Source organism: Loxodonta africana, chromosome 4 (genome assembly GCF_030014295.1).
Source record: "Loxodonta africana isolate mLoxAfr1 chromosome 4, mLoxAfr1.hap2, whole genome shotgun sequence".
In the NCBI taxonomy this organism is placed as follows: Eukaryota; Metazoa; Chordata; class Mammalia; order Proboscidea; family Elephantidae; genus Loxodonta; species Loxodonta africana.
Genome location: NC_087345.1, coordinates 153,472,231 through 153,497,089, shown reverse-complemented (window position 1 = coordinate 153,497,089; position 24,859 = coordinate 153,472,231). Strand labels below are relative to the sequence as shown.

The following is a 24,859-nucleotide window of genomic DNA, read 5'->3' as shown; positions in this document are numbered from 1 at the left end:
AAAATAAGCAGTTTAAATATGATACCTCACCAAGAAAGTTTTTCACTCTTGTCTAGAATACCTATCTCAGCCATGTCACAGAAAAGTAGATAACTCTTCCTTATAGAAACAGTTTCTCCCCATTCATTTTCTTGTCTCTGTTGTAGGTAACATATTTGATACCAGGACAGAAAACATGGATGACACAGAAGCAGACTTCACTGTCTAGACTTTGATTCGAGTGACATTTTTCTTTAGCACCTGTAACTCTTCCGTTTGAATTTCCTCTAAGATCCACGTAAGCATTTCAGGTTACTGCAAAGTGTGGGTGTTCTGTGAAGTTTACCCTTCATGTTTGAATAGTTTTCATACACTTTCTCAGTAATATGTGATGATCAAGCCTCCAATTTGGTATAAGATTTTTTTTAATCATTTTTAGAGTTGATTTATTACCCTTTAAAAGTCCAGCGTGTAATCCAGTTAGTTCATTGTCCATTATAAAGAAGCAGTTCTCTCTTCCCGGCGTTTTTTCATAACCTCAATGTGACTGTATAGAGTTTGGAAGTATATTTATTTTCATGTAAATTGCTTAGATGCAGTATTAAGGAGAGTGGTGTTTTCCAATACTGAGAGAGCAGTTATGAAGGCCAAAATTAATTAGACCTTCATCTGCCTAGAAGATGAAAAAGTTGTTTTAGGAGACGAGATTGCTCTGATCTATTAGATGAAACGCTTGTGACATCAGTTCCCCAAAAACAATCATTTGTGACTGAATAAGTGCAAATGATATATGAATTATTAGGAAAGAAAACTCCGTCACTTTTTTGTAAAATCTGGATTGTATCAACACAGTGACAAAATAATAAAAAGGTGAGAAGCTCAAAGCAACCAGTTATCTAGCTACCTGATGCCTAACAACTATTTTAACAGATGATTTTAACTGAGTTGCTGCTGGCCCTGTAATTTGACATTGTGGTGACCAACCACAAATGCACTTAATTGATATTATATACTTCATTTGATTTCTACTACACTTGCCCTTCATTTTATATAAAACCAGTATATTAAATTCTGAATTTTTTTTTAAAAAGCTATATTGCCATGTGGGCATTTGTTTTATAGAATTTACCTCCACATTCCTTTCTCTAATAAGATTGTGAATTTAAAATTCCATTTCATTTAGAAACATTGCGGATTTATACCTCCTGATTATATAAAGCAAATTACCTTGGATCTTTGGCACTTGATCCAAAAGCCAAAAATTGGCATGAAAGAAGATTTGACTCGAGAAAGCTCTCCACCACATCCCAGGGAGGAAACTTGCCATGTGGACAATTTAATACCTTTCCTTTTATCAAACCATAGAATATCCCTTTATCGAATCCCACCTTTCCTTTATCCACCCATAGAACTGTAGAGCTAAAAATTACTGTAGAGATCATTTAGTTCAGCCCCCTCATTTTGCAGTGAGGAAACTGAGGAGTAAGTCTAAGTGGGTGTCCAGAGCGATTAACCCACCAGTGTCCAGCCAGGCCTAGAACCTAAATTTCCTTACTATCCTGGCCAAGGCATTTGTGTCAGATCACACTGAGACATTAAACCAAGAGATAGGAAGGGAGCTCTGGGATAAGCTAGTACTCTGCTGACAATCATCTAGTCACCTGAAGATGACAGGAGGCATTCCTGTACTGTGACAGAACTGGTTCTAGGTGTGGCTTGTGGAATCAGTCTAACCACTAGACAGTTACATCTCATATATGTGTGTCTTTTTTTTCTCCTTCTTTTTTTTAAGTTACAAGAAGGTTCAGAGAAGTTGTTTCCATCATGCCTTTTAGTTAGCCTTTTACATTTCAGGCCAGTGATGAATCCTGTTCCTGAAACCAGTCCCTTTGTTTATCAGGTGGTCTAATTAAGTACTAAGAACCAGGGCTTTTGTTTTTCTGCAAAACCTGTCTTAAAATTTGTCTTCTGCCTCCCAGAAGGAAATATTTCTCAAGGGACTAGAACAGATTAATTAGTGACCTTTTTGTTCAACCTTATTAAAATATGATGAATATGTTGCTAGTAAAGGTGGAAGCATTTACCCTAGAACTGTGGAATCTGTTAAATACGCACCGTGAACCTTCAAAACCGCTTCCTTCCACGACTGGATGACCACTTGGATTTTTCAGCACTTGAGGATCAGGGAGGATTGTTCAAATATGTGCAATGGATCCATAAATTGGAAATACATATCATAAAACTGCAACAGTAAAATCATATTTTGTAAATTAAAATTGTATTTGTGTTTACTTACTGTGACTACTGTTCAGACTTTATTCAGAAATCCTTTTTATAGGCTTCTTAGCAAAAAATATTCTGTATCTATGGATAATGTCTCAATCTCCATGTATATATGTTTTATTAATGTGTAAATAATTAGATTTTTTTAAATTACTATGTTCTTTAAAAAAATTCAACAAAGGACTAGTTGTGAAAATGGTGTATAACATCGTGTTGTGATATCAATTCCCAAGATTCTCTTTATGTCCGTTCCAGAAGAATACAATAAATTACTTTAAATGAACATGTTTCTTGCTTGTATGCCAGTCCTCCTGTGTTTCTGAAGAGGAGTCAGTGCTATTCATTAATTAAAAGGTATTTACTAATACTCCGGTGAGATGAAAGTTATATCTCCTTATGAAGATAATTTTTAAAAATAAATAAACTTGATTGCCACCCGAATGAAAGTCTTCAGACATTGGAAAGCAGTGGGCTTTGTCTGGCTTGTTAGATCAATGGCTATAGCGAGTCCCCCAGCAACACTTGAGCATTAAGTACTGATATGCTTGAAGCCTAATTTTAAATGAATTAGGTAGCATTATAATCTTCACTTAAAAGGTTAAGCTCTGCTTCTATGGAAACAACACATCAGAAGGACAAATCGATCTTCTGTAATGCAAAGTGGCTGTTAAAACATAATTACTTTATTCTCTTCCCTGGACACAGGAGGGCACTAGCCCTCACTGGTTACCTGCCCCCATCCTTCCTCCAAAAGACATCCCCCGGCCCCTACCATTGGACACCCACACCTCCAGGCTGAACTCTGGCTCCTCGAGGACTTTGGTTCAGGGTCTGTTCCTTGGTCTCTTACTTTGGAGGGCCCAGAGCTATTTAGCAGCTGTGAGGGATGGTGGGCAGGAGGTGTTGGGGACTAGCTGCTGCATGAGAGAGCAGCTGAATTAGGAGAAAGCAGTTGACAGGGCAAGCAGCCGCAGAAACAGAAACTCAGGACTGCAGACAGCCAGAGTCAGTCACGTACCCGCACCTCTCTGAAGCTGGGAACTTGCACCAGCCTCCTCCTCCTGCCACAGTGCCCCCCAGGCCATGAAATGGTAAGGGTGCCCACATCATGTTATTTGGCCTGGTGCCCCTGGGATGCCCTTGCACTCAAATGCTGGCAAAGAACTGTCTTTATAATCCAATAGCGAAGGACCCCGTTTCACCATAGGAGGCTCCACAGGAAGGGACTATTTACATTCTCTTAGAACAGAAGCTCATATACCTGCCTCAGTCATCTCCCCTCCTTTAGGCCCAGCCCTACCTACCAAGTAATTGAGGGGTGGCAGCTGCTGCACTTCCCAGCTGTACCCGGGGTTCAGCTTAACCATTTACCGAACAGGAGCTGGGGCCAGGTACTGTGGTGGTTTAGTAAGGTGCAAGGGAGGAGTGGTGAGAGATGAAGCTGGGGAGTTCTGCCTGGCATCAAACCATGTTGGGGCTTGTGGACCATCCCCAGAAATTAGGAAGGCATGGGGAACCACAGAACCAGTAGGAGGTCATGATCATATTTATATTTTATATTGATCCATCTGGCTGAAGTATGGAACATTAACTGTAGAGGGGCAAGCCTAAAGCAGGGAGTCCTATTAAGAAGCTACTGGAATAAAAAAAAAAAAAAAAAAATTTTTTTTTTTTTAGCTCAGGATAAATACAGAGGACACAACTCCAAACACCCAAGTGTAATAGATAGATGAACAGGACTTGGTGACTAGTGCAGGAGGGCAGTGCAGTTTTTAAGGGAGGGAGGATGTGTCAAAGCAGATACCCAGCTTTCTGGATTGGGAACTAGCAGGTCTTAGTCGTGCCCACTAAGACAGGGGGACGTCCCTGGGTGGTGCAGATAGTTAACACACTCACTGTTAAGCGAGAGGTTGGTGATTCTAGGCACCTCGGAAGAAAGGCCTGGCAGTCTACTTCTGAAAAATCAGTTATTGAAAGCCCTGTGGAATACAGTTCTATTCTGACACACGTGGGGTCTCTATGAATTGGAGTCGACTCCATGGAAATAGGCTTTTTAAAGTAGGGAACCCATGGAAGGAGTGATTTTGGAGAAGGACAACCAGTGAGTCAGGCTTCGATGTCATTCCATTCATTCATTCACTCACCAAGTATTTACTGAACACTTACGGTGTGCCTGCTACTGTTCTAGGTGCTGGGAGTACAGCATTGAACAAAACAGAGTTCCTGCTGTCATGGCGCTCACTCAGTCTGCAAAGAGGAGAGGGACTGATGATGGAATCTGGGGAAAATGCCAGCATATAAGGCTTGTTTGTATTCCCGAGCAATGGTACTAGAGAGAATGGAGCTTAATTTTTACTTGCAGCTTTGTCCCAAACTGGAGGCAATCAAGATTTGCAGCACCATTCACTCCTCATAATTCAGGTCTCGACTAAACTTCATCAAAGAGGAGTTCATGACTGCTCACAAGTAGCCACCCAGTCTCTATCAAATCAGTTTTTTAGTTCTTTCATTGTCACTTCCGCTATGAGAAATTGTCTTGCTGCCCAAAGTCCATTAAATGGGGAAAAGACAGTCTTTTTAACAAATGGTGCTGGCAAAACTGAATGTCCTTCTATAAAATAGTGAAACAGGACCCATACCTCACACCATACGCAAAAACTAATTCAAAGTGGATCAAAGACCTAAACATAAATCCAAAAAGTATAAAAATAGACTCAGCATAGGGGCCCTAATATACAGCATAAACAGCATACAAACCATAATTAACAATACCCAAACACCAGAAGATAAGCTAGATAAATGGGACCTCCTAAAAATTAAACATTTATGCTCATCAAAAGACTTCACCTTTTTGTTGTTACTAAAACCAAACAAACCTTTTGCCATGGAGTTGATCCTGACTCATAACAAACCCATGTGACAGAATAGAACTGCCTCATAGAGTATTCTAGGTTGTAATTTTTATGAAGGAGTCCTGATCGCTCAGTGGCTAAGAGTTATGGCTGCTAACCAAAAGGTTGGCAGTTTGAATCCACCAGCAGATGCTCCTTGGAAACCCTATGGGGCAGTTCTACTCTGTCCTACAGGGTCACTGTGAATTGGACTTGACAACAACAAGTTTATTTTTTTCATCTTTATGAAAGCAGATTGCCAGATCTTTCTCCCGTGGAGCCACTGGGTGGGTTTGAACTGCCAACCTTTCAGTTAGCAGCTAAGTGCTTAACCGTTATGCCACCAGAGCTCCTTCACCTTTTTTTTAGCAGTATTCTTGTAAAAGGGTCTCACTATTCCACTATGGAAGGCCTGGGGGCATAGTGGTTAAGAACTATAGCTGCTAACCAAAAGGTTGGCACTTCGAATCTACCAGGTGCTCCTTGGAAACCCTATGGGGCAGTTCTACCCTGTAGTTCAGGGTCGCTGTGAGTCGGAATCAACGTTTTTTTGGTTTTGGTTATTCAGCTATAGCATCCTTATGCCCAGTGTACAAGGGTGGTGATTAGAGTTCCCTTTATTTTATGCCCAAGCAAGGTAAAAACACCAAGGAAGCATTTATTATTAGTTTTCTAATTTGCTGAGGATTTTCATATTTAAGTATAAGACTTTGTTATTTTAACCATTTTGAATGAAATTTTAAAATTATATGCTTCTCTTTTTTAAGCAGAACATACTGATGTAATGTAGCCCTTTTTGATAACGTCTTATCATTATTATGAACTTTTTTTTGCTATAAGCTGCTATAAGAAGGCACTGCTTACTGTGATAACAGTAACTGACTTTGGATTTCGTGTCAGTTTCAGATAGCTTTTATGAGCCCCTAATAGGCCATGTTTTATGCCTAATGAATTCTCATAACTCTTACAACACCCCCATGAGTTAGGGATTGTCTTCATTTTACACATAGAAACCTTAGATTCAGTGAAGCTTAGTGCTTTGTGCAAGGTCCCCTGCTAGGGGTGGCAGAATCAAGATTTGAACCCAGGTCTTCCACACAAAGCCCTGAACACCACCTCTCACTGCAGTTTTTTTTTATTCTGATGTTAGTTGTCACTAGCTGCTGTTATGCCCACCAGCAGCAGTCTCTCTCCTCCCAGTGCTAGCCGGCTGTTAGTACAGAAAGTTGATAATGAAGGCTGGTGTAATTTTGAGTAAACTAAGCATAAATGACTTTGAGGCAAGACCTAAGGGCCATTTTTATAAGTTAAACTATGGACTTCAGCTCATGGCTGCCCAGAGTGAAAGCTTCCTAAAGCTAAAACTTCCTTCTTGCTTCCTTATCTTGGCTGTTTGGCCTTATTTAAGGTTTCCGTTTGCTTGTACAGGTCTTGTCAGTTTTCTGCATTGTCCAGGGGTAAAAGAAGAATCTGGTTGTAGAGTATTTTTAGGTGATACACCCCTTCCCTCCTTTAGATGCAACCCCCTCAACCTCTCCTGCTTTACTCTTCCCAGCTGCAGCAAATTGGAGCCTTCCTCTACTGTCAGTCCGTCCTGTTTAAGGTAACTCTCCTTCTCCCGTCAGCCCAAGACCCTGACTTTTTATGGGAGAACAGAGGAGAGTCGAGGCAGTGGCAACATCAGGCAGTGTTGACCCCAAAAGTGAAGGAAGGGCTGGAGCAGTCAGGCGAGTGACCACACATGGGACAGATCAAGAGTCTTAGGTACTACGCTGCCCCTTCATGCACTGCACATAGTCTTAGGTCACGTGGACTTCCCTTGTCCCTATATCATTGCTGTTCGTAAATGATGGGGAAATTACGTCAATAGGTCAGCCAAAGAGATGCTGGGTGTGCTCCATGAGAATTTCGTAACACTAATGATCCAGAGCAATGCTATGAGCTGACATAGATCAGCTCCTTTTGTATTTTGTGACCTCAGATCCCCAAAGTTGATCACTTTAAAAATTATAATTATTATGTATGCTGATCATTAGGAAACCCTGGTGGCGTAGTTGTTAAGCACTACAGCTGCTAACCAAAGGGTCGGCAGTTCGAATCTGCCAGGTGTTCCTTGGAAACTCTGTGGGGCAGTTCTACTCTGTCCTATAGGGTCGTTATGAGTCAGAATCGACTTGACGGCACTGGGCTTGGTTTTTTTGGTTATGCTGATAATTAAAAACTACAGAGAGAGAGCGAGTGAGAAGGAATGGAGAGCAAAATGGGACTACAAGAGGCTGGTGTGGGCAAAAGAATGAGAAGTGATAGCTGCTGGTCAGTGTGATAGAAAAAGACAAAGCAGACCAAACAACCCAGAGGGGAACTCAAAATCACTACCCTTGGGGAGTGTTTCATACTGGATCAAAGAATTTGACACCCCCATAATCAACCCTAAAGATATTCCTACGTTACAGCAGAGTAAAATCATTGATGATAACAACGAGAATCCTGAATTCTGAAGGAAAGACTCAGTTATGTTCCGTGTACCCTCCCTAAGGTGACAAGGCAGCATGATAGACATTCTAGAAATAGTTCCACCAAAAGGGGTTAGGATTTTTAACACTTGTGAAGATACGGGTTTTAACCCTAACAACCAAGAAAACTCATCTATCCAGAATAGCAAGTTTCCTGAAACTTCTAGATAGTCAAAGTCTTAGCTGCATGTTTAGGCTGTCCCCCAAATAAGTTTTTTATTCTAACGTATTTCAGATAGTGGGTAAGACAAACTGCTTTGTCTACAAATAAACAATTCAACACATAACTTCTTTTTAAATTACCCAGAAGTCTTGGAAAACAGATCATCTGTGCCACTCTGCGTAAGAAGTGAGGATGAAAATGATACAAAAAAATTCTCTCATCTTCCATAAATTAGTAGAAGGCTTTCCTTTGGATATTTACTAAGAATCTACAATCTATGTATCTGGGCGATGTAAAGGATCCATTAAGGATAGGAAATGCATATAAAAATTATATATATGTCCTGGAGAAGGACATCATGCTTGGTAGAGGGTCAGTAAAAATGAGGAAGACGCTCAGTGAGATGGATTGACACAGTGGCTACAACAATGGGCTTAAGCATAACAATGATTGTGAGGATGGCGCAGCACCAGGCAGTGTTTCATTCTGTTGTACTTAGGGTTGCTATAAGTCGGAACTGACTCGATAGCACCTAACAACAACAACAGCATATATATACATACAGGTATGTTTATATTTGTTTTGTTATCGGTGAAATTGAAAATATATATTAAAGGAGCCATAGTGGAAGCGCCAAAGAATGATCTAGAAACGGAGCTCAGGTGCAATAATACCCAATATACTGTGCTTCCTATATACTGATATTCCAAATCAACTTGATACTTAAAAGCCTTTTAAATTGTATTTCTTTTTTTTGCTTTTTATCTGTTAATGCTGAGAAATTGAGGGATATTTTAAACCTAAACTTTGAAACTAAGCTACTTCAGATAATTTTTTAAAAATACTTTCCAAAAATGAAATTGATGCAAGTGTGTTGAATGAAGGAGCTGGTCAGGAACCAGCTCTCTTGACTTCCAGTTGTACATGTTCTCCAACACGATGCCATAACAGATTCAAAAAGTGGAGTACCCTCAATGTGAATATGGAGTGAAAATCAATTTTACAAGGGAAATTGAGCATCCTAAATGGTTTCGATGAAGTGCTGAGTGAATTGCGTATTCTGTTAGGGAAATTACTTTCTGCTCTACTTTAGCAATGGAGAGACAAAGAGAATACATTATAATAGCTGGCACTTGCTCTATAGGTTACTGAATTAGGTGCCCTCCAAAAGTGATGCATTTGTAATCATTGGATAGGGAAAATCAGAAGTGACTAAATTAACAGCCCTACCCTAACCCCATTTCCACCTTGTGATGATGGAAAAGAGTGAATGTTATAATGCCATCCTTATAAGAAATATTTCACTTGTGTGAAACAGTGCTGCCTTCCTCCATTCCTACCTCTCAGTGAGACTCCCTGTAACTTTGATTTATAGCTGTGGGCATCTTTGACTCTTTTTAAGATTTTGTGTTTGTTTCCATCGTTTATGTCATGTATTGTTAAAGTGTGTTTGTCCTACCTACTCCCAATAACATCTGTGTTCCCTGGGAACAAGAACCACAGCCAGCCTTGTTCTTACCTGGCCTCAGTGGGACTGGCTTACCAATCATGGTGGAAGGGACATATTTTAAATATCAGACTGACTCCTGGGCTGTGGCTGCTGACATTTTAAGGGAATGGGAGCCTAAAAGCACCGTAACCAATCTTAGACTGCCATTATAATGAAATACAGCTTTAAGAAGATTTTTGATTGGAAAGAGCCCAGTGACCTTGGGGATAGGAAGAAGGAGGTGGTATAACTTGGCAAAATTAGTCTGCATTTATTCGAAAGATTGAATGCAGGAGAAAAACTAAGAAATGCTTTAAAATTGTGAGATAGATTTGCTCTCCCCTGCCCCATATTAAATATATTATGAAACTACAGAAATTGAAGTTGTGGTTCTGGTACAAGGATAGATGGGTCAATAAAACAGAATGGAAAATTCAGGAACAAACCTAAGTCTACATAAACATATGTTGTTGTTAACTGCCATAGAGTTGGCTCTGGCTCATGATGACCTTATGTATAAGAGAACGAAACGTTGCCTAGGCCTATACCATCTTCTTGATCTTTGATATGTTTGAGCCCATTGTTATGGCTACTGTGTCAATCTATCTCACTGAGATTTTCCCTCATTTTTGCTGACCCTCTTCTTTACCAAATGTGATGTCCTTGTCCAGCGATTGGTCTTTCCTGATGATGTGTCCAAAGTAAGCAAGATGAAATCTCATCATCTTTGCATCTAAGGAGCATTCTTGTTGTATCCCTTCTAAGATTGATTTGTTCATTCTTCTGGTAGGCCATGGTATGTTCAACCATTCAACATTTTTAACCAACACCACAATTTCAATACATCAATTCTTCTGTCTTCTTTTTTCACTCTCCAGCTTCCACATGTATATGCGGCAATTGAAAAGACCATGGCTTGGATCAGGTGCACTTTATTATTAAAGTAACTAACAAATACGTTATAAACATGTGTATAACGTATATTAAAGGTGCATAACATATGTTAAAAGTGTTGTAATAATTCAGGTAACATATGTTAAGCTTCTATAACAAATCCCAAAATGGTTCAAATGAAACACAAGTTTATTTCTTAACTCCTGACAGTCCCGAGGTAGCAGGTCCAGGGTGGTAGTACTCAGGCCTGCTCCATGAGGTTATCCAGAAACCCAGTCCTGTCCATCTTATTGTTCTGGAGATCATCCATAGTCACATGGTCAAAACTGGCCCGTCAGCGTATGTCAGTACTTAAGCCTATGGAAAGATGGAAAAGTTTAGTGGGGGGGAAGCAATTTCCTTACAAAAACATGGTCTAGGGTTTGCAAACATCACTTCTGCTTATATCCCAGTGACTAAAACTTAGTCAAATGGCTACACCTAGCAGCAAGGGAAGCTAGGCAATATAGTCTCTAGCTGAATAGCTATGTGCCTAATTAGAACTTTGTTACTACAAGGAGGAGGGTTAGAATGAATACTGAGAACAATAACCTGTTTGCACTACAGCTACCATTTTAAATTTGTGGAAAAAGAAATTATTCAATAAATAGTAGTGGAAAAAACTGGCATACATTTATACAAATAAGGCTAGACATACACAAAAGTTAAATCATATGGATTACAGACCTAAATGTAAGAGCTAAAACTATAAAACCTTTAGAAGAAAGCTTAAGAGTAAATCTTTGTGCCCTTGGGTCGGGCAATGGTTCCTTATATATGACATCAAAAACACAAGTGACGACAGAATAAATAGATAAATTTGGACTTTTAGAAATTAAACATTTTTGTGCTTCAAAGAACACCATCAAATACAACTCATAGAATGGGAGAAGATATTTCCAAATTATCTGATAAAGGACTTGTAACCAGAATATATTTTTAAAAAATAATAATAAAAAAAAAAACCCAATTTTAAAACGGACAAAGAATTTGAACAGACCTTTCTCCAAAGAAGATACACAAATGGCCAAAAGGCCAATGAACACATACATGAAAAGATACCAACATTATTAGTCACCAGAGAAATGGAAATCAAAATCATAATGAGATATCACTTCACACCCACTGTTGATAGCTGCCGTGAGGTCTGCTCAGAACAAAATTTTGATGTTTAATAGCTTTGAACTCATCGTTGTGGCTATTGTGTCAATCCATTTCATTGAGGGTTTCCCTCATTTTTGCTGACCCTCTACCAAATACGATATCCTTTTCTAGGAACTGGTCTTTCCTGATGATGTGTCCAGAACAGCTTTATGTGTCCAGAGCAGCTTTAATTAAAAAAGACAGCCATCAACAAGTGCTGTCAAGGATGTGGAGAAACTGGAACCTTTATACATTGCTGGTAGAAAAGTAGAATGGTGCAGCTTTTGCTGCTTTGGAAAACAGCTTGGCACGTCCTCAAAATGTTAAATGTAGGTTACCATATGACCCAGCAATTATACTGTTAGGTATATACACAAGAAAAACAAAAATACACATCCACAAAAAAAACTTATACACAAATATTCACTGCATTGTTACGCATAATAGCCAAAAAGTGGAAATGGAACCAAATTCCTCAAGTTCTTGTCCTGTGCTATTAGCTGATCAAAATAAGATGGACACCAATTGCTAGGCAAACAAAGTGGTAATATATTGTATGCACAGACAAGGAGCAACATGGGGCCTAAGGACTGAAAGACCATATGCTCCCTGCTTGAGGGGAACGGTGACCTTTCATGTCCTTGAGTCCCCAGGGAGCAGGGATCGGCACCTGAAACCCTATACCCTGAGCACTCCCACTCCCAAAATTGGAGATCTGGGTGCTGAGTCATTCTGCATAGGAAGTCCGTGTCGTGGTACCTCTCACTTTGCAAAGGGGTTTAGGTAGTGCTGCTTGCTGGACAATATCTTCCCCTCTGGTGTTGCTCAGGTCCAGGGTCAGATATGAACATGATTCTTTAGATTTGCACATGTGCCAAGATCCTGGCCAGTGCATGCACAAAGATCTGGCACCAAATACAAACCGTGGTGAGAGACTGCGGTTTGCAGCAGTGGTGGGCTCAGAGTAAATGGTGGTTGGAGAAAAAGGTGTGGTGGGCAAACCGCAGTAAACTGAGGTAAATGAGGGGGGGTGCTGCAGCAGAGCGGAGTTTCAGGAACAACCCAAAATGCATCAAATAATGAATAAATAAATTGTGCAGTTTATTCACAAACCAAAACTAAACCCATTGCCATCGAGTTGATTCTGACTCATAGTGACCTCGTAGGACAAAGTAGCACTGCCCCATAGGGTTTCCAAAGCTATGTATCTTTACTGAAACAGACTGCCGTATCTTCCTCCCATGGAGCAGCTGGTAGGTTTGAACTGCTGACCTTTCAGTTAGCAGATGAGTGCCTTAACCACTGTGCCACCAGGGCTCCTGGTATATTCATACAATGGAATATTATTTTGCAATAAAAAGCAATGAAGTGATGGAGGGGGCCAAGATGGCTGACTAGGTAGAAGCTACCTCAGATCCCTCTTGCAACAAAGACTCAGAAAAACAAGTGAATCGATCACATACATGACAATCTACGAACCCTGACCATCAAACACAGATCTAAAGAGTTGACCTGAGTGACAGAGACTGAGAACGAACAACCACGGGGAAGCAGTGACTGTTTTCAGAGCCTGGAGCCAGCATCCCAGTCCGGAAAACTTGGCGCCGGGCTTTGGACTGGGTGCAGGGGAGCCGAGCACGGAAACCTGTGACGGCGCAAACACGGGGCGCAGCCCTAGCCCCCTGAACTGACCTCGAGGGAAATCCAGTCAGTGCACGCAGGCAGCGCAGCGACGCGGCTGACAGGAGGAGAAGTCACCGGGAGGCAGCAACTGGTTTTGGAGCCAGGAGTGTGGCATCCCAGCCGGGGAACCTTGGCGCTGGGCTTTGGACTGGGAGCGGAGGAACTAACTGCGGCTTCTGAGACAGCGCAAGCACAGGATGAGGCCTGACCCTTGGGGGCAATCTCTACCCAGCCAGCGCACACAGTCAACGCGCCCCTCGGGAATCTCAGATAAAACAGTCATCCCAAGCAAGATAAGTGGCTTTGTCTATATTCCGGGGTGCTACTCTCTCCTATTTATCTGAACCCTCCCCTCCCCTACTCAGGCGGCTTCATTAACATTGGGATTTCCTGAGCCAGAGAGTGAACTGCTCCACAGTTTTTCTTTCTTTTCCTTTTTTTTTTTTGGTCATTTCCTAACCCATTTTCCTGGCCTGAGAGAAGCAGCTACAAAAAACCCAGGGACCAAAAATCCTTCCCTAATTGGACTAAAAACACAGAACCAGCTCCAGCCAAGCATATGTGATCCAAAGTCTTGGGCTTTCATCCCCAGAAGGAACAAGGTGGCTATTATAATGCAAAGGCATTCCTGATAGGGATCTGATTGTAAATATTTTAGCGGATTACTGGAAAGACAAGTTTCCGAGGTCTAATATCTCTGCATATTCAACAGAGCCCTCACTGACCCACAACAGGGAACTGAGGGCTGAAGCTCCCCCCAGACCACCTAGCCTCCTGCCTTAGGGGTCTAAGGAGGGTGACACCTACTAATCTGTAGAGGTACTTGCATTGGGGGCCTAAGGTACAGCTGCAGAGCCCACCCACCAAGGTGCTTTACGAAGAGAGACACACCTACCTCAATGACAATTGGGGGAAGCCTGTCAGCATCCTGCCCCCCGTGGAGTGTGACCCCCTGCTGCTACTAGAATCTGGTGCACACAACTGTCACCACTACTTCTCTAGGTGGATAGGTGACAGTCTGCACCACACACTTGATGACCCAAAATCAGATTCTACTCAAGAATGGTGAATGGACTCAGGCTTATATATCTGGTAACAGCCCAAACCAGCTGGTAATAGGACATAAGTGAGTCAAGGGCTACAACAATCAAGACAGTGCAATCTAGTAGCCCATCTACGTATATTGAAAGAAAACAAAACAAGATAAGACTCAGTGAGCAAATATAGAATAAATCACTACAATATCTTATAGATGGCTCAGAGACAGCAGTCGATGTCAAACCACATAAAGAAGCAGACCATGATTGCTTCTACAACTCCCCAAACTAAAGAATCAAAATCTTTCCCAAATGAAGACACAATCTTGGAATTGCCAGATACAGAATATAAAAAACTAATTTACAGAATGCTTCAAGACATCAGGGATGATCTCAGAAATGAAATAAGGCAAACTGCAGAAAAAGCCAAGGAACACACTGATAAAGCAGTTGAAGAACTCAAAAAGATTATTCAGGAACATAGTGGAAAAATTAATAAGTTGCAAGAATCCATAGAGAGACAGCATTCAGAAATCCAAAAGATTAGCAATAAAATTACAGAATTAGCCAATGCAATAGGAAGTCAGAGGAGGAGACTCGAACAATTAGAATGCAGAGTGGGAGATCTGGAGGACCAGGGAATTGACACCAATATAGCTAAAAAAAAAAAAAAAAAACAGATAAAAGAATCAAAAAAAAAAATGAAGAAACCCTAAGAATCATGTGGGACTCTATCAAGAAGAATAACTTGCGTGTGATTGGAGTCCCAGAACAGGGAGGGATGACAGAAAACACAGAGAGAATAGTTGAAGATCTGTTGGCAGAAAACTTCCCTGACATCATGAAAGACAAAAGGATATCTATCCAAGATGCTCATCGAACCCCATTTAAGATTGATCCAAAAAGAAAATCACCAAGACATATTATCATCAAACTTGCCAAAACCAAAGATAAAGAGAAAATTTTAAGAGCAGCCAAGGATAAAAGAAAGGTCTCCTACAAAGGAGAATCAAAAAGAATAAGTTCAGACTACTCAGCAGAAACCATGCAGGCAAGAAGGCAATGGGATGACATATATAGAGCACTGAAGGAGAAAAACTGACAGCCAAGGATGATATATCCAGCAAAACTCTCTCTGAAATATGAAGGGGAAATTAAGACATATACAGATAAACACAAGCTTAGAGAATTTGCAAAAACCAAACCAAAGCTACAAGAAATACTAAAGGAAATTGGTCAGAAAACCAATTTTATCAGATACCAGCACAACACAAGATCACAGAACAGAGCATCCTGATTTCAACTCAAATAGGGAAATCACAAAAACAAATTAACTAAAAAAAAAAAAAGCTCAAAACAGGGAATCATTGAAGTCATTATGTAAAAGATCACAATAATCAAAAAGAGGGACTAAATACAGGTGGCATAGAACTGCCATATGGAGAGGGATACAAGGCACTATAGGACATTACAAGTTAGGTTTTTACTTAGAAAAATAGGGGTAAATACTAAGGTAACCACAAAGAGGTATAACAACTCCATAACTCAAAATAAAAACCAAGAAAAACATAACGACTCAGCAAACATAAAGTCAAATACTATGAAAATGAGGAACACACAATTTACAAAGAAAAACATCTCAGCACAAAAAAGTAAGTGGAAAAATGAAATAGTCAACAACACACATAAAAAGGCATCAAAATGACAGCACTAAACACATACTTATCTATAATTATGCTGAATGTAAATGGACTAAACACACCAATACAGAGACGGAGAGTCTCAGACTGAATAAAGAAACACGATCCATCTATATGCTGCCTACAAGAGACACACCTTAGACTCAGAGACATAAACAAACTAAAACTCAAAGGATGGAAAAAAAGATATCAAGCAAACAATAAGCAAAAAAGAAGAGGAGTAGCAATATTAATTTCTGACAAAATAGACTTTAAATCCACCACAAAGGATAAAGAAGGACACTACATAACGATTAAAGGGACAATTGACCAGGAAGATATAACCATATTAAATATTTATGCACCCAGTGACAGGGCTGCAAGATACATAAAACAAACTTTAACAGAACTGAAAAGTGAGATAGACACCTCCACAATTATAGTAGGAGACTTCAACACACCACTTTCGGAGAAGGACAGAACATCCAGTAAGAAGCTCAATAGAGACACGGAAGACCTAATTGCTACAGTCAACCAACTTGACCTCATAGACTCCACCCAACTGCTGCAAAGTATACTTTTTTTTCTAGCGCACATGGAACATTCTCCAGAATAGACCACATGTTAGGTCATAAAACAAACCTTTGCAGAATCCAAAACATTGAAATATTACAAAGCATCTTCTCAGACCACAAGGCCATAAAAGTGGAAACCAATAACAGAAAAATCAGGGAAAAGAAATCAAATACTTGGAAAATGAACAATACCCTGCTGAAAAAAGACTGGGTTATAGAAGACATTAAGGAGGGAATAAAGAAATTCATAGAATACAACAAGAATGAAAATACTTCCTATCAAAACCTCTGGGACACAGCAAAAGCGGTGCTTAGAGGTCAATTTATATCAATAAATGCACACATACAAAAAGAAGAAAGAGCCAAAATCAGAGAACTGTCCCTACAACTTGAACAAATAGAAAGTGAGCAAAAAGAGAATCCATCAGGCACCAGAAGAAAACAAATAATAAAAATCAGAGCTGAACTAAATGAATTAGAGAACAGAAAAACAATTGAAAGAATTAACAAAGCCAAAAGCTGGTTCTTTGAAAAAATTAACAAAATTCATAAACCATTGGCCAGACTGACTAAAGAAATACAGGAAAGGAAACAAATAACCTGAATAAGAAACGAGATGGGCCAGATCACAAAAGAGCCAACTGAAATTAAAAGAATCATATCAGATTATTATGAAAAATTGTACTCTAACAAATTTGCAAACCTAGAAGAAATGGATGAATTCCTGGAAAAACACTACCTACCTAAACTAACACAATCAGAAGTAGAACAACTAAATAGACCCATAACAAAAAAAGAGATTGAAATGGTAATCAAAAAACTCCCAACAAAAAAAGCTCTGGCCCGGACGGCTTTACTGCAGAGTTCTACCAAACTTTCAGAGAAGAGTTAACACCACTACTACTAAAGGTATTTCAAAGCATAGAAAATGACGGAATACTGCCTAACTCATTCTATGAAGCCACCATATCCCTGATACCAAAACCAGGTAAAGACATCACAAAAAAAGAAAATTACAGACCTATATCCCTCATGAACATAGATGCAAAAATCCTCAACAAAATTCTAGCCAATAGAATTCAACAACATGTCAAAAAAATAATCCACCACGACCAAGTGGGATTTATACCAGGTATGCAAGGCTGGTTTAATATTAGAAAAACCATTAATGTAATCCACCATATAAATAAAACAAAAGACAAAAACCACATGATCTTATCAATTGATGCAGAAAAGGCATTTAACAAAGTCCAGCACCCATTCATGATAAAAACTCTCAGCAAAATAGGAATCGAAGGAAAATTCCTCAGCATAACAAAGGGCATCTATACAAAGCCAACAGCCAACATCACTCTAAATGGAGAGAGCCTGAAAGCATTTCCCTTGAGAACGGGAACCAGACAAGGATGCCCTTTATCACCACTCTTATTCAACATTGTGCTAGAGGTCCTAGCCAGAGCAATTAGGGTAGACAAAGAAATAAAGGGCATCTGGATTGGCAAAGAGGAAGTAAAATTATCTCTATTTGCAGATGACATGATCTTATACACAGAAAACCCTAAGGGAATCCTCCAGAAAACTACTGAAACTAATAGAAGAGTTTGGCAGAGTCTCAGGTTATAAGATAAACATACAAAAATCACTTGGATTCCTCTACATCAACAAAAAGAACATCGAAGAGGAAATCACCAAATCAATACCATTCACAGTAGCCCCCAAGAAGATAAATACTTAGGAATAAATCTTACCAAAGATATAAAAGACCTATATAAAGAAAACTACAAAGTACTACTACAAGAAACTAAAAAGGACCTACTTAAGTGGAAAAACATACCTTGCTCATGGATAGGAAGACTTAACATAGTAAAAATGTCTATTCTACCAAAAGCCATCTATACATACAATGCACTTCCGATCCAAATTCCAATGTGATTTTTTAATGTGATGGAGAAACAAATCACCAACTTCATATGGAAGAGGAAGAAGCCTCGGATAAGTAAAGTGAAAAAAAAAAAAGTAAAGCATTACTGAAAAAGAAGAAGAAAGTGGGAGGCCTCACTCTACCTGATTTTAGAACCTTATTCTACAGCCACAGTAGTCAAAACAGCCTGGTGCTGGTACAACAACAGGCACATAGACCAATGGAAGAGAATTGAGAACCCAGATATAAATCCATCCACATATGAGCAGCTGATATTTGACAAAGGCCCAGTGTTAGTTAATTGGGGAAAAGATAGTCTTTTTAACAAATGGTGCTGGATTTGCAAAAAAATGAAACAGGACCCATACCTCACACCATGCACAAAAACTAACTCCAAGTGGATCAAAGACCTAAACATAAAGACTAAAACGATAAAGATCATGGAAGAAAAAATAGGGACAACATTAGGAGCCCTAATACAAGGCATAAACAGAATACAAAACATTACCAAAAATGACGAAGAGAAACCAGATAACTGGGAGCTCCTAAAAATCAAACACCTATGCTCATCTAAAGACTTCACCAAGAGTAAAAAGACCACCTACAGATTGGGAAAGAATTTTCAGCTATGACATCTCCGACCAGTGCCTGATATCTAAAATCTATATGATTCTGTTAAAACTCAACCACAAAAAGACAAACAACCCAATCAAGAAGTGGGCAAAGGCTATGAACACGCACTTCACTAAAGATATTCAGGCAGCTAACAGATACATGAGAAAATGCTCTCGATCATTAGTCATTAGAGAAATGCAAATTAAAACTATGATGAGATTCCACCCCACTCCAACAAGGCTGGCATTAATCCAAAAAACACAAAATAATAAATGTTGGAGAGGCTGTGGAGAGATTGGAACTCTTGTACACTGCTGGTGGGAATGTAAAATGGTACAACCACTTTGGAAATCTATCTGGTGTTATCTTAAACAGTTAGAAATAGAACTACCATACAACCCAGAAATCCCACTCCTCGGAATATACCCTAGAGAAATAAGAGCCTTCACACGAACAGATGTATGCACACCCATGTTTATTGCAGCTCTGTTAACAGCAAAAAGCTGGAAGCAACCAAGGTGTCCATCAGCTGATGAATGGTTAAATAAGTTGTGGTATATTCACACAATGGAATAGTACGCATCGATAAAGAACAGTGACGAATCTGTGAAACATTTCATAACATGGAGGAAACTGGAAGGCATTATGCTGAGCGAAATTAGTCAGAGGGAAAAGGACAAATATTGTATAAGACCACTATTATAAGATCTTGAGAAATAGTATAAACTGAGAAGAACACATACTTTTGTGGTTACGAGGCGGGGAGGGAGGGAGGGTGGGAGAGGGTTATTTACTGATTAGTTAGTAGATAAGAACTACTTTAGGTGAAGGGAAGGACAATACTCAATACAGGGAAGGTCAGCTCAACTGGAATGGACCAAAAGCAAAGAAGTTTCTGGGATAAACTTAATGCTTTGAAGGTCAGCGGAGCAAGGGCGGTGGTTTGGGGACTATGACTAAGGGGACTTCTAAGTCAATTGGCAAAATAATTCTATTGTGAAAACATTCTGCATCCCACTTTGAAAAGTGACGTCTGGGGTTTTAAATGCTAACAAGCAGCCATCTAAGATGCATCGATTGGTCTCAACCCATCTGGATCAGAGTAGAATGAAGAACACCGAGGTCACACAATAACTATGAGCCCAAGAGACAGAAAGGGCCACATGAACTAGAGACTTACATCATCCTGAGACCAGAAGAACCAGATGGTGCCTGGCCACAACTGATGACTGCCCTGACAGGGAGCACAATAGAGAACCCCTGAGGGAGCAGGAGAACAGTGGGATGCAGACCCCAAATTCTCATAAAAAGACCAGACTTAATGGTCTGACTGAGACTAGAAGAATCCCGGTGGTCATGGTCCCCAAACCTTCTTTTGGTCCAGGACAGGAACCATTCCCGAAGACAACCCATCAGACATGGAAGGGACTGGACAATGGGCAGGAGAGAGATGCTGATGAAGAGTGAGCTACTTGTATCAAGTGGACACTTGAGACTGTGTTGGCATTTCCTGTCTGGAGGGGAGATGGAAGGGTAGAGAGGGTTAGAAACTGGCAAAATTGTCACGAAAGGAGAGATTGGAAGGGCTGACTCATTAGGGGGAGAGTAGGTGGGAGTATAAGCTTATATGTGACAGACTGACTTGATTTGTAAACGTTCACTTAAAGCTCAATAAAAATTATTTTAAAAAAATAAATAAAAAACAAAAGCAATGAAGTACAACAACATGATGCTACAACATCACTGAACCGTGAAAACATTAATGCAGGTAGTCCCCAACTTATGACTATTCCAGTTAGGAGGAGCCACACTTAGGAACTTCCCTTGTTTTTTTGTTTTGTTTTGATTTGTTTTTTACATCTTATCATTAGTAATACGTACTACATACAATGTTGCAGCATGTAATTTGCTGATGTTATCATTCTCAGATGTTTAAAGTCAAAGATCAGATTTATAAAGATACTGATAATTTGTAAGGCAATAATAATGAAAATTAAAAAAAAAAAGATATTCGACTTACATCAGAACTGACTTAAGACATAGCGGTAGGAAAGGAGCTCAATCAGAAGCCAGAGACTACCTATACTAAGTGAAGAAACCAGTCACAAAGGGCCACACATTGTATGATTCCATTTTTATGAAATGTCCAGAATAAGTGTAGAGACAGAAAGTAGATGAGTGGTTGACCAGGGCTGGGACGGGGACCAGAAATGGAAGTGACTACAAGTGGGTTAGGGATTTTTTTTGGCGGCGGGGAGGGGACGGTGATGAAAATGTTCTAAAATTAGGTAGTGGTAGTGGTTTCACAATTCTATGAATATACTAAAAACCAATGGGTTATATGCTTTAAAAGGTAAATTTTATGGTATATAAATTATATCTTAGCACTGTTATTAAAAAATAATAAGGTTAAGGACCCCCCACCTTACTCTGTATGTGGTAGGTAGTTCCAGATGTTTCAAAGATTTAAGTAAAACACTAGAAAATTTGTAAATAAATATTTATATAAGTCTGGGGAAAGGGTTTTCCAAACATAGGAAGAAATTATGAAGTAAAAAATTAATTCATTTTATTAAATAAAAATTTTAAACTGTACTTCAAAAATATCACAAAAATAACAATGAGAAAAATATTCGTAGACTAAGTGGTTTTTTAAAAAAAGGTTATTATTGCATATAGAACTCATAACTCAAATGGCCAATAAACATAGTAAAATGACAAAATTAAATCAAGAAATGCTGATTAAAATAGCAATAGGAAATATTTTGGCTATCAATTTGACGAAGACTTTTAAAGAGGTAGCAGCAGTGTTTCTTGTGATGGAGAGGGCCCTTATGTGCTGCTGAACTAAAAAACTCACTGCTGTTCATTCTGACAGAGTAGAACTGTGCCATAAAGTTGCCAAGGAGCAGCTGGTGAATTCAAACTGCCAACCTTTTTGTTAACAGCCGAGCTCTTTAACCACTGTGCCAAGGGCTCCTGTGTACTGCTGATGGGTGTGTTAATTGGTGCAGTGTTTCTGAGGGCAGGGTGGCAATACCAATCAAAGTTGTTTAAAATGTTGCATAGCTTTTGATCAAACAATTCTACTTGAAGAAATAAGGATTTTCCCAAAGATCAAACCACAAAATGTTCATCACAACATAGTTTAAATGGTAAAAAATGAAAACAATTTACATGTCCAATGATAAAAAAAAAAAATTTTTTTTTTTTTTGTCCAATGATAGTTTCTAATAATCCTTGAAATGGAATACTAAGCAGTCATTTTAAGTAGTGTACACAGAGATTCAATCAATTAATTGGAAAAAAAAAAAGGTTACAGAACAATATATACAGTTGTTGTTGCAGTTAGGTGTTTAGGTGCTATCAAATTGATTCCAACTCGTAGCGACTCTATAAGATAGAGTAGAACCACCTCATAGGGTTTTCTAGGCTGTAATCTTTATGGGAGCACATCACAGGTCTTTCTTCCATGGAGTGACTGAGTGGGTTCGAACTGCCAACCTTTCTGGTTACTAGCTGTCGTGGATTGAGCTGTGTCTGCCCAAAATATCTGTCAACTTGGCTAGTCCTGATTCCCAGTATTGTATGATTGTCTACCATTTTGTCATCTGATATGATTTCTCTATGTGTTGTATTGTAAATCCTATCACTATGTTGTAATGAGATGGATTAGTGGCAGTTATATTGATGAGATCTACAAGATTAGATAGTGTCTTAAGCCAATCTCTTTGAAGATATAAAAAAGAAGCGAGCAGAGAGACATGGGGGACCTCATACCACCAAAAAAAGCAGCACCAGGAGCAGAGCGCATCCTCTGGATCTGGGGTTCCTGCACGGAGAAGCTCCTCATCCAGCGGAAGATTGGTGACAAGGATGTTACTCCAGAGCTGACAGAGAAAGCCTTCTCCTGGAGCTGATGCCCTGAATTTGGACTTCTAGCCGACTAGACTGTGAAAGAATACACTTCTGCCTGCTAAAGCCATCCACTTGTGGTATTTCTGTTATAACAGCACTAGACAACTAAGACGGAAACCCTGGTGGCGTAGTGGTTAAGTGCTACGGCTGCTAACCAAGAGATTGCAGTTCAAATCCGCCAGGCGATCCTTGGAAACTCTATGGGGCAGTTCTACTCTGTCCTATAGGGTCACTATGAGTCGGAATTGACTCAACGGCAGTGGGTTAGTGGGTAGATGACTAAGACAGCAGCCAAGCGTTTAACCATTATACCACCAAAAAACAAACTTCTTGCCATTGAGTCGATTCCAACTCATAGTGACCCTATTGGACAAAGTAGAACTGCTCATTGGGATTTCCAAGGAGTGGCTGGTAGATTTGAACTGCCAACCTTTTGGTTAGCAGCCAAGCTCTTAACTACTACATCATCAGGGCTCCAATATGTACAGTAGGATCCTTTTTTTTTTTTTTTAATACATAAGCTCATAGTCAAAGGTTTAAGAGCACATACACCAAACTGTTGATAATATTGATCTCTGGATGATGAAATTATACTTTTTAATTTTCTTCCATTCTTTACCTGAATTAATTTTTCTTTAATGAGCATGTACTGCTTTTGCAATGAGAAGTTTGTTTTTAACAATGTAGGAGAATATTTAATGGCCTGGAGAAACGTTGACAATGTTTACTGTTAAATAGTATGTTCAGCTTGATCGCATTTTGTAAAAGAAATGTTAATATGCATGCACAGAAAATAGAAAAGAAGGAAGTTAGTTGTTAACAGTGGTTATCTCTGGGGGGTAGAACTATATACTCTTTTTTTATCTGTATGTTCTAAGTTTTCTAAAATGAACATGCATCATTTTCAGAAAAGAAAAAATAAAGGTGAAGTAAGATAAGTCTCACTGGTACACATCTCTGTGTATATGAAGTGCTTGCTGCTTAAATACCTGAAATATCCGTGTAAGCTCTTGTGATACGGTATCTAGGTGATACTATAGGCTCCAGTGAAATCTTCAGCTTCCAAGTCTTTGTTACTCCCATAACATGTACCTCAAACCTATTTACAGGACTCTGGGAGGTTAATGCTTCACTTTGATGGAAAAAAATAAAATCATTCTGCAGCTTAACAGAAAAAAAAAGGATATCCTCTCTGAAACTTGAAAGGAAACTGGAGACAATGCTTTATAAAAAATGTATTAGTTGCAAGATGAGAAGAAACCCATCTCGGGTATAAGTGCATTTGACACATTGGTTCGAAACGCAATACCATCAGGGCCTTTGGGATTTGGAAAGAAAGACTACCTAAGAGAAATAAAACATAGGGTGGGGTGCTGTAATAAATGAGCCTGAGACTCTAACCAGTTCAGGCAGTGATAGTCTGTTCTCTCAGGTGCGTCTTATTCATTTATGCAGTCCTAAACTGACATAGGAGTCCCTTGGGAGTCCCAACCCAGTGCTGTCGAGTCGATACCAACTCATAGTTCTACTCTGTCCTGTAGGGTCGCTATGAGTGCCCTTGGGAGTACAAATGGTAAATGCACTCAGCTGCTAACCAACAGGCTGAAGATTTAAGTCTACCCAGAGGCATCTCAGAAGAAAGGCCTGGGAAACTACTTCCAAAAATCAGCCATTGAAAACCCTATGGAGCACAATTTTACTTTGATACACACGGAGTCGCCCAGAGTTAGAAGAGATTCCATGGAACTTGTTTATTTTTTAGATGTTTTTTATGTTTTTTACATTGACATAACAGGAGATGTGTTTGGAAAAACAGATTTGTGACTATCAACCCATATGTAGTGCCAACTCTCTGTGAATAATGGCTCACACATATTGGACACTTAGTGTGTGCCAGGCACTATTCTAGTGCTTCCTATATACAGTTTTAACTTGTATAAGCCTCACAACCATTCTATGAAATGGATACTATTATCCCCATTTGACAGATGAAAAAAATGAGGCAAATTATTCCAGCTTACACTACAATGAGTAGTT

The 24,859-nt window shown here is 39.5% G+C and overlaps 1 protein-coding gene across 2 annotated transcripts in view; it reads left to right on the top strand.

Moving 5' to 3' along the window:
* Positions 1–3,950, top strand: part of BEND7 (BEN domain containing 7) — a 126,140-nt gene extending 122,190 nt beyond the window's left edge. For both annotated transcript variants that reach the window (XM_064284869.1, XM_064284870.1), the window contains one exon: positions 147–3,950. In XM_064284869.1, the coding sequence (XP_064140939.1) occupies positions 147–208 (62 nt within the window). In that variant the 3' untranslated portion in view covers positions 209–3,950. The remainder of the gene's footprint in view (positions 1–146) is intronic.
* The last annotated feature ends 20,909 nt before the right edge of the window (positions 3,951–24,859 follow it).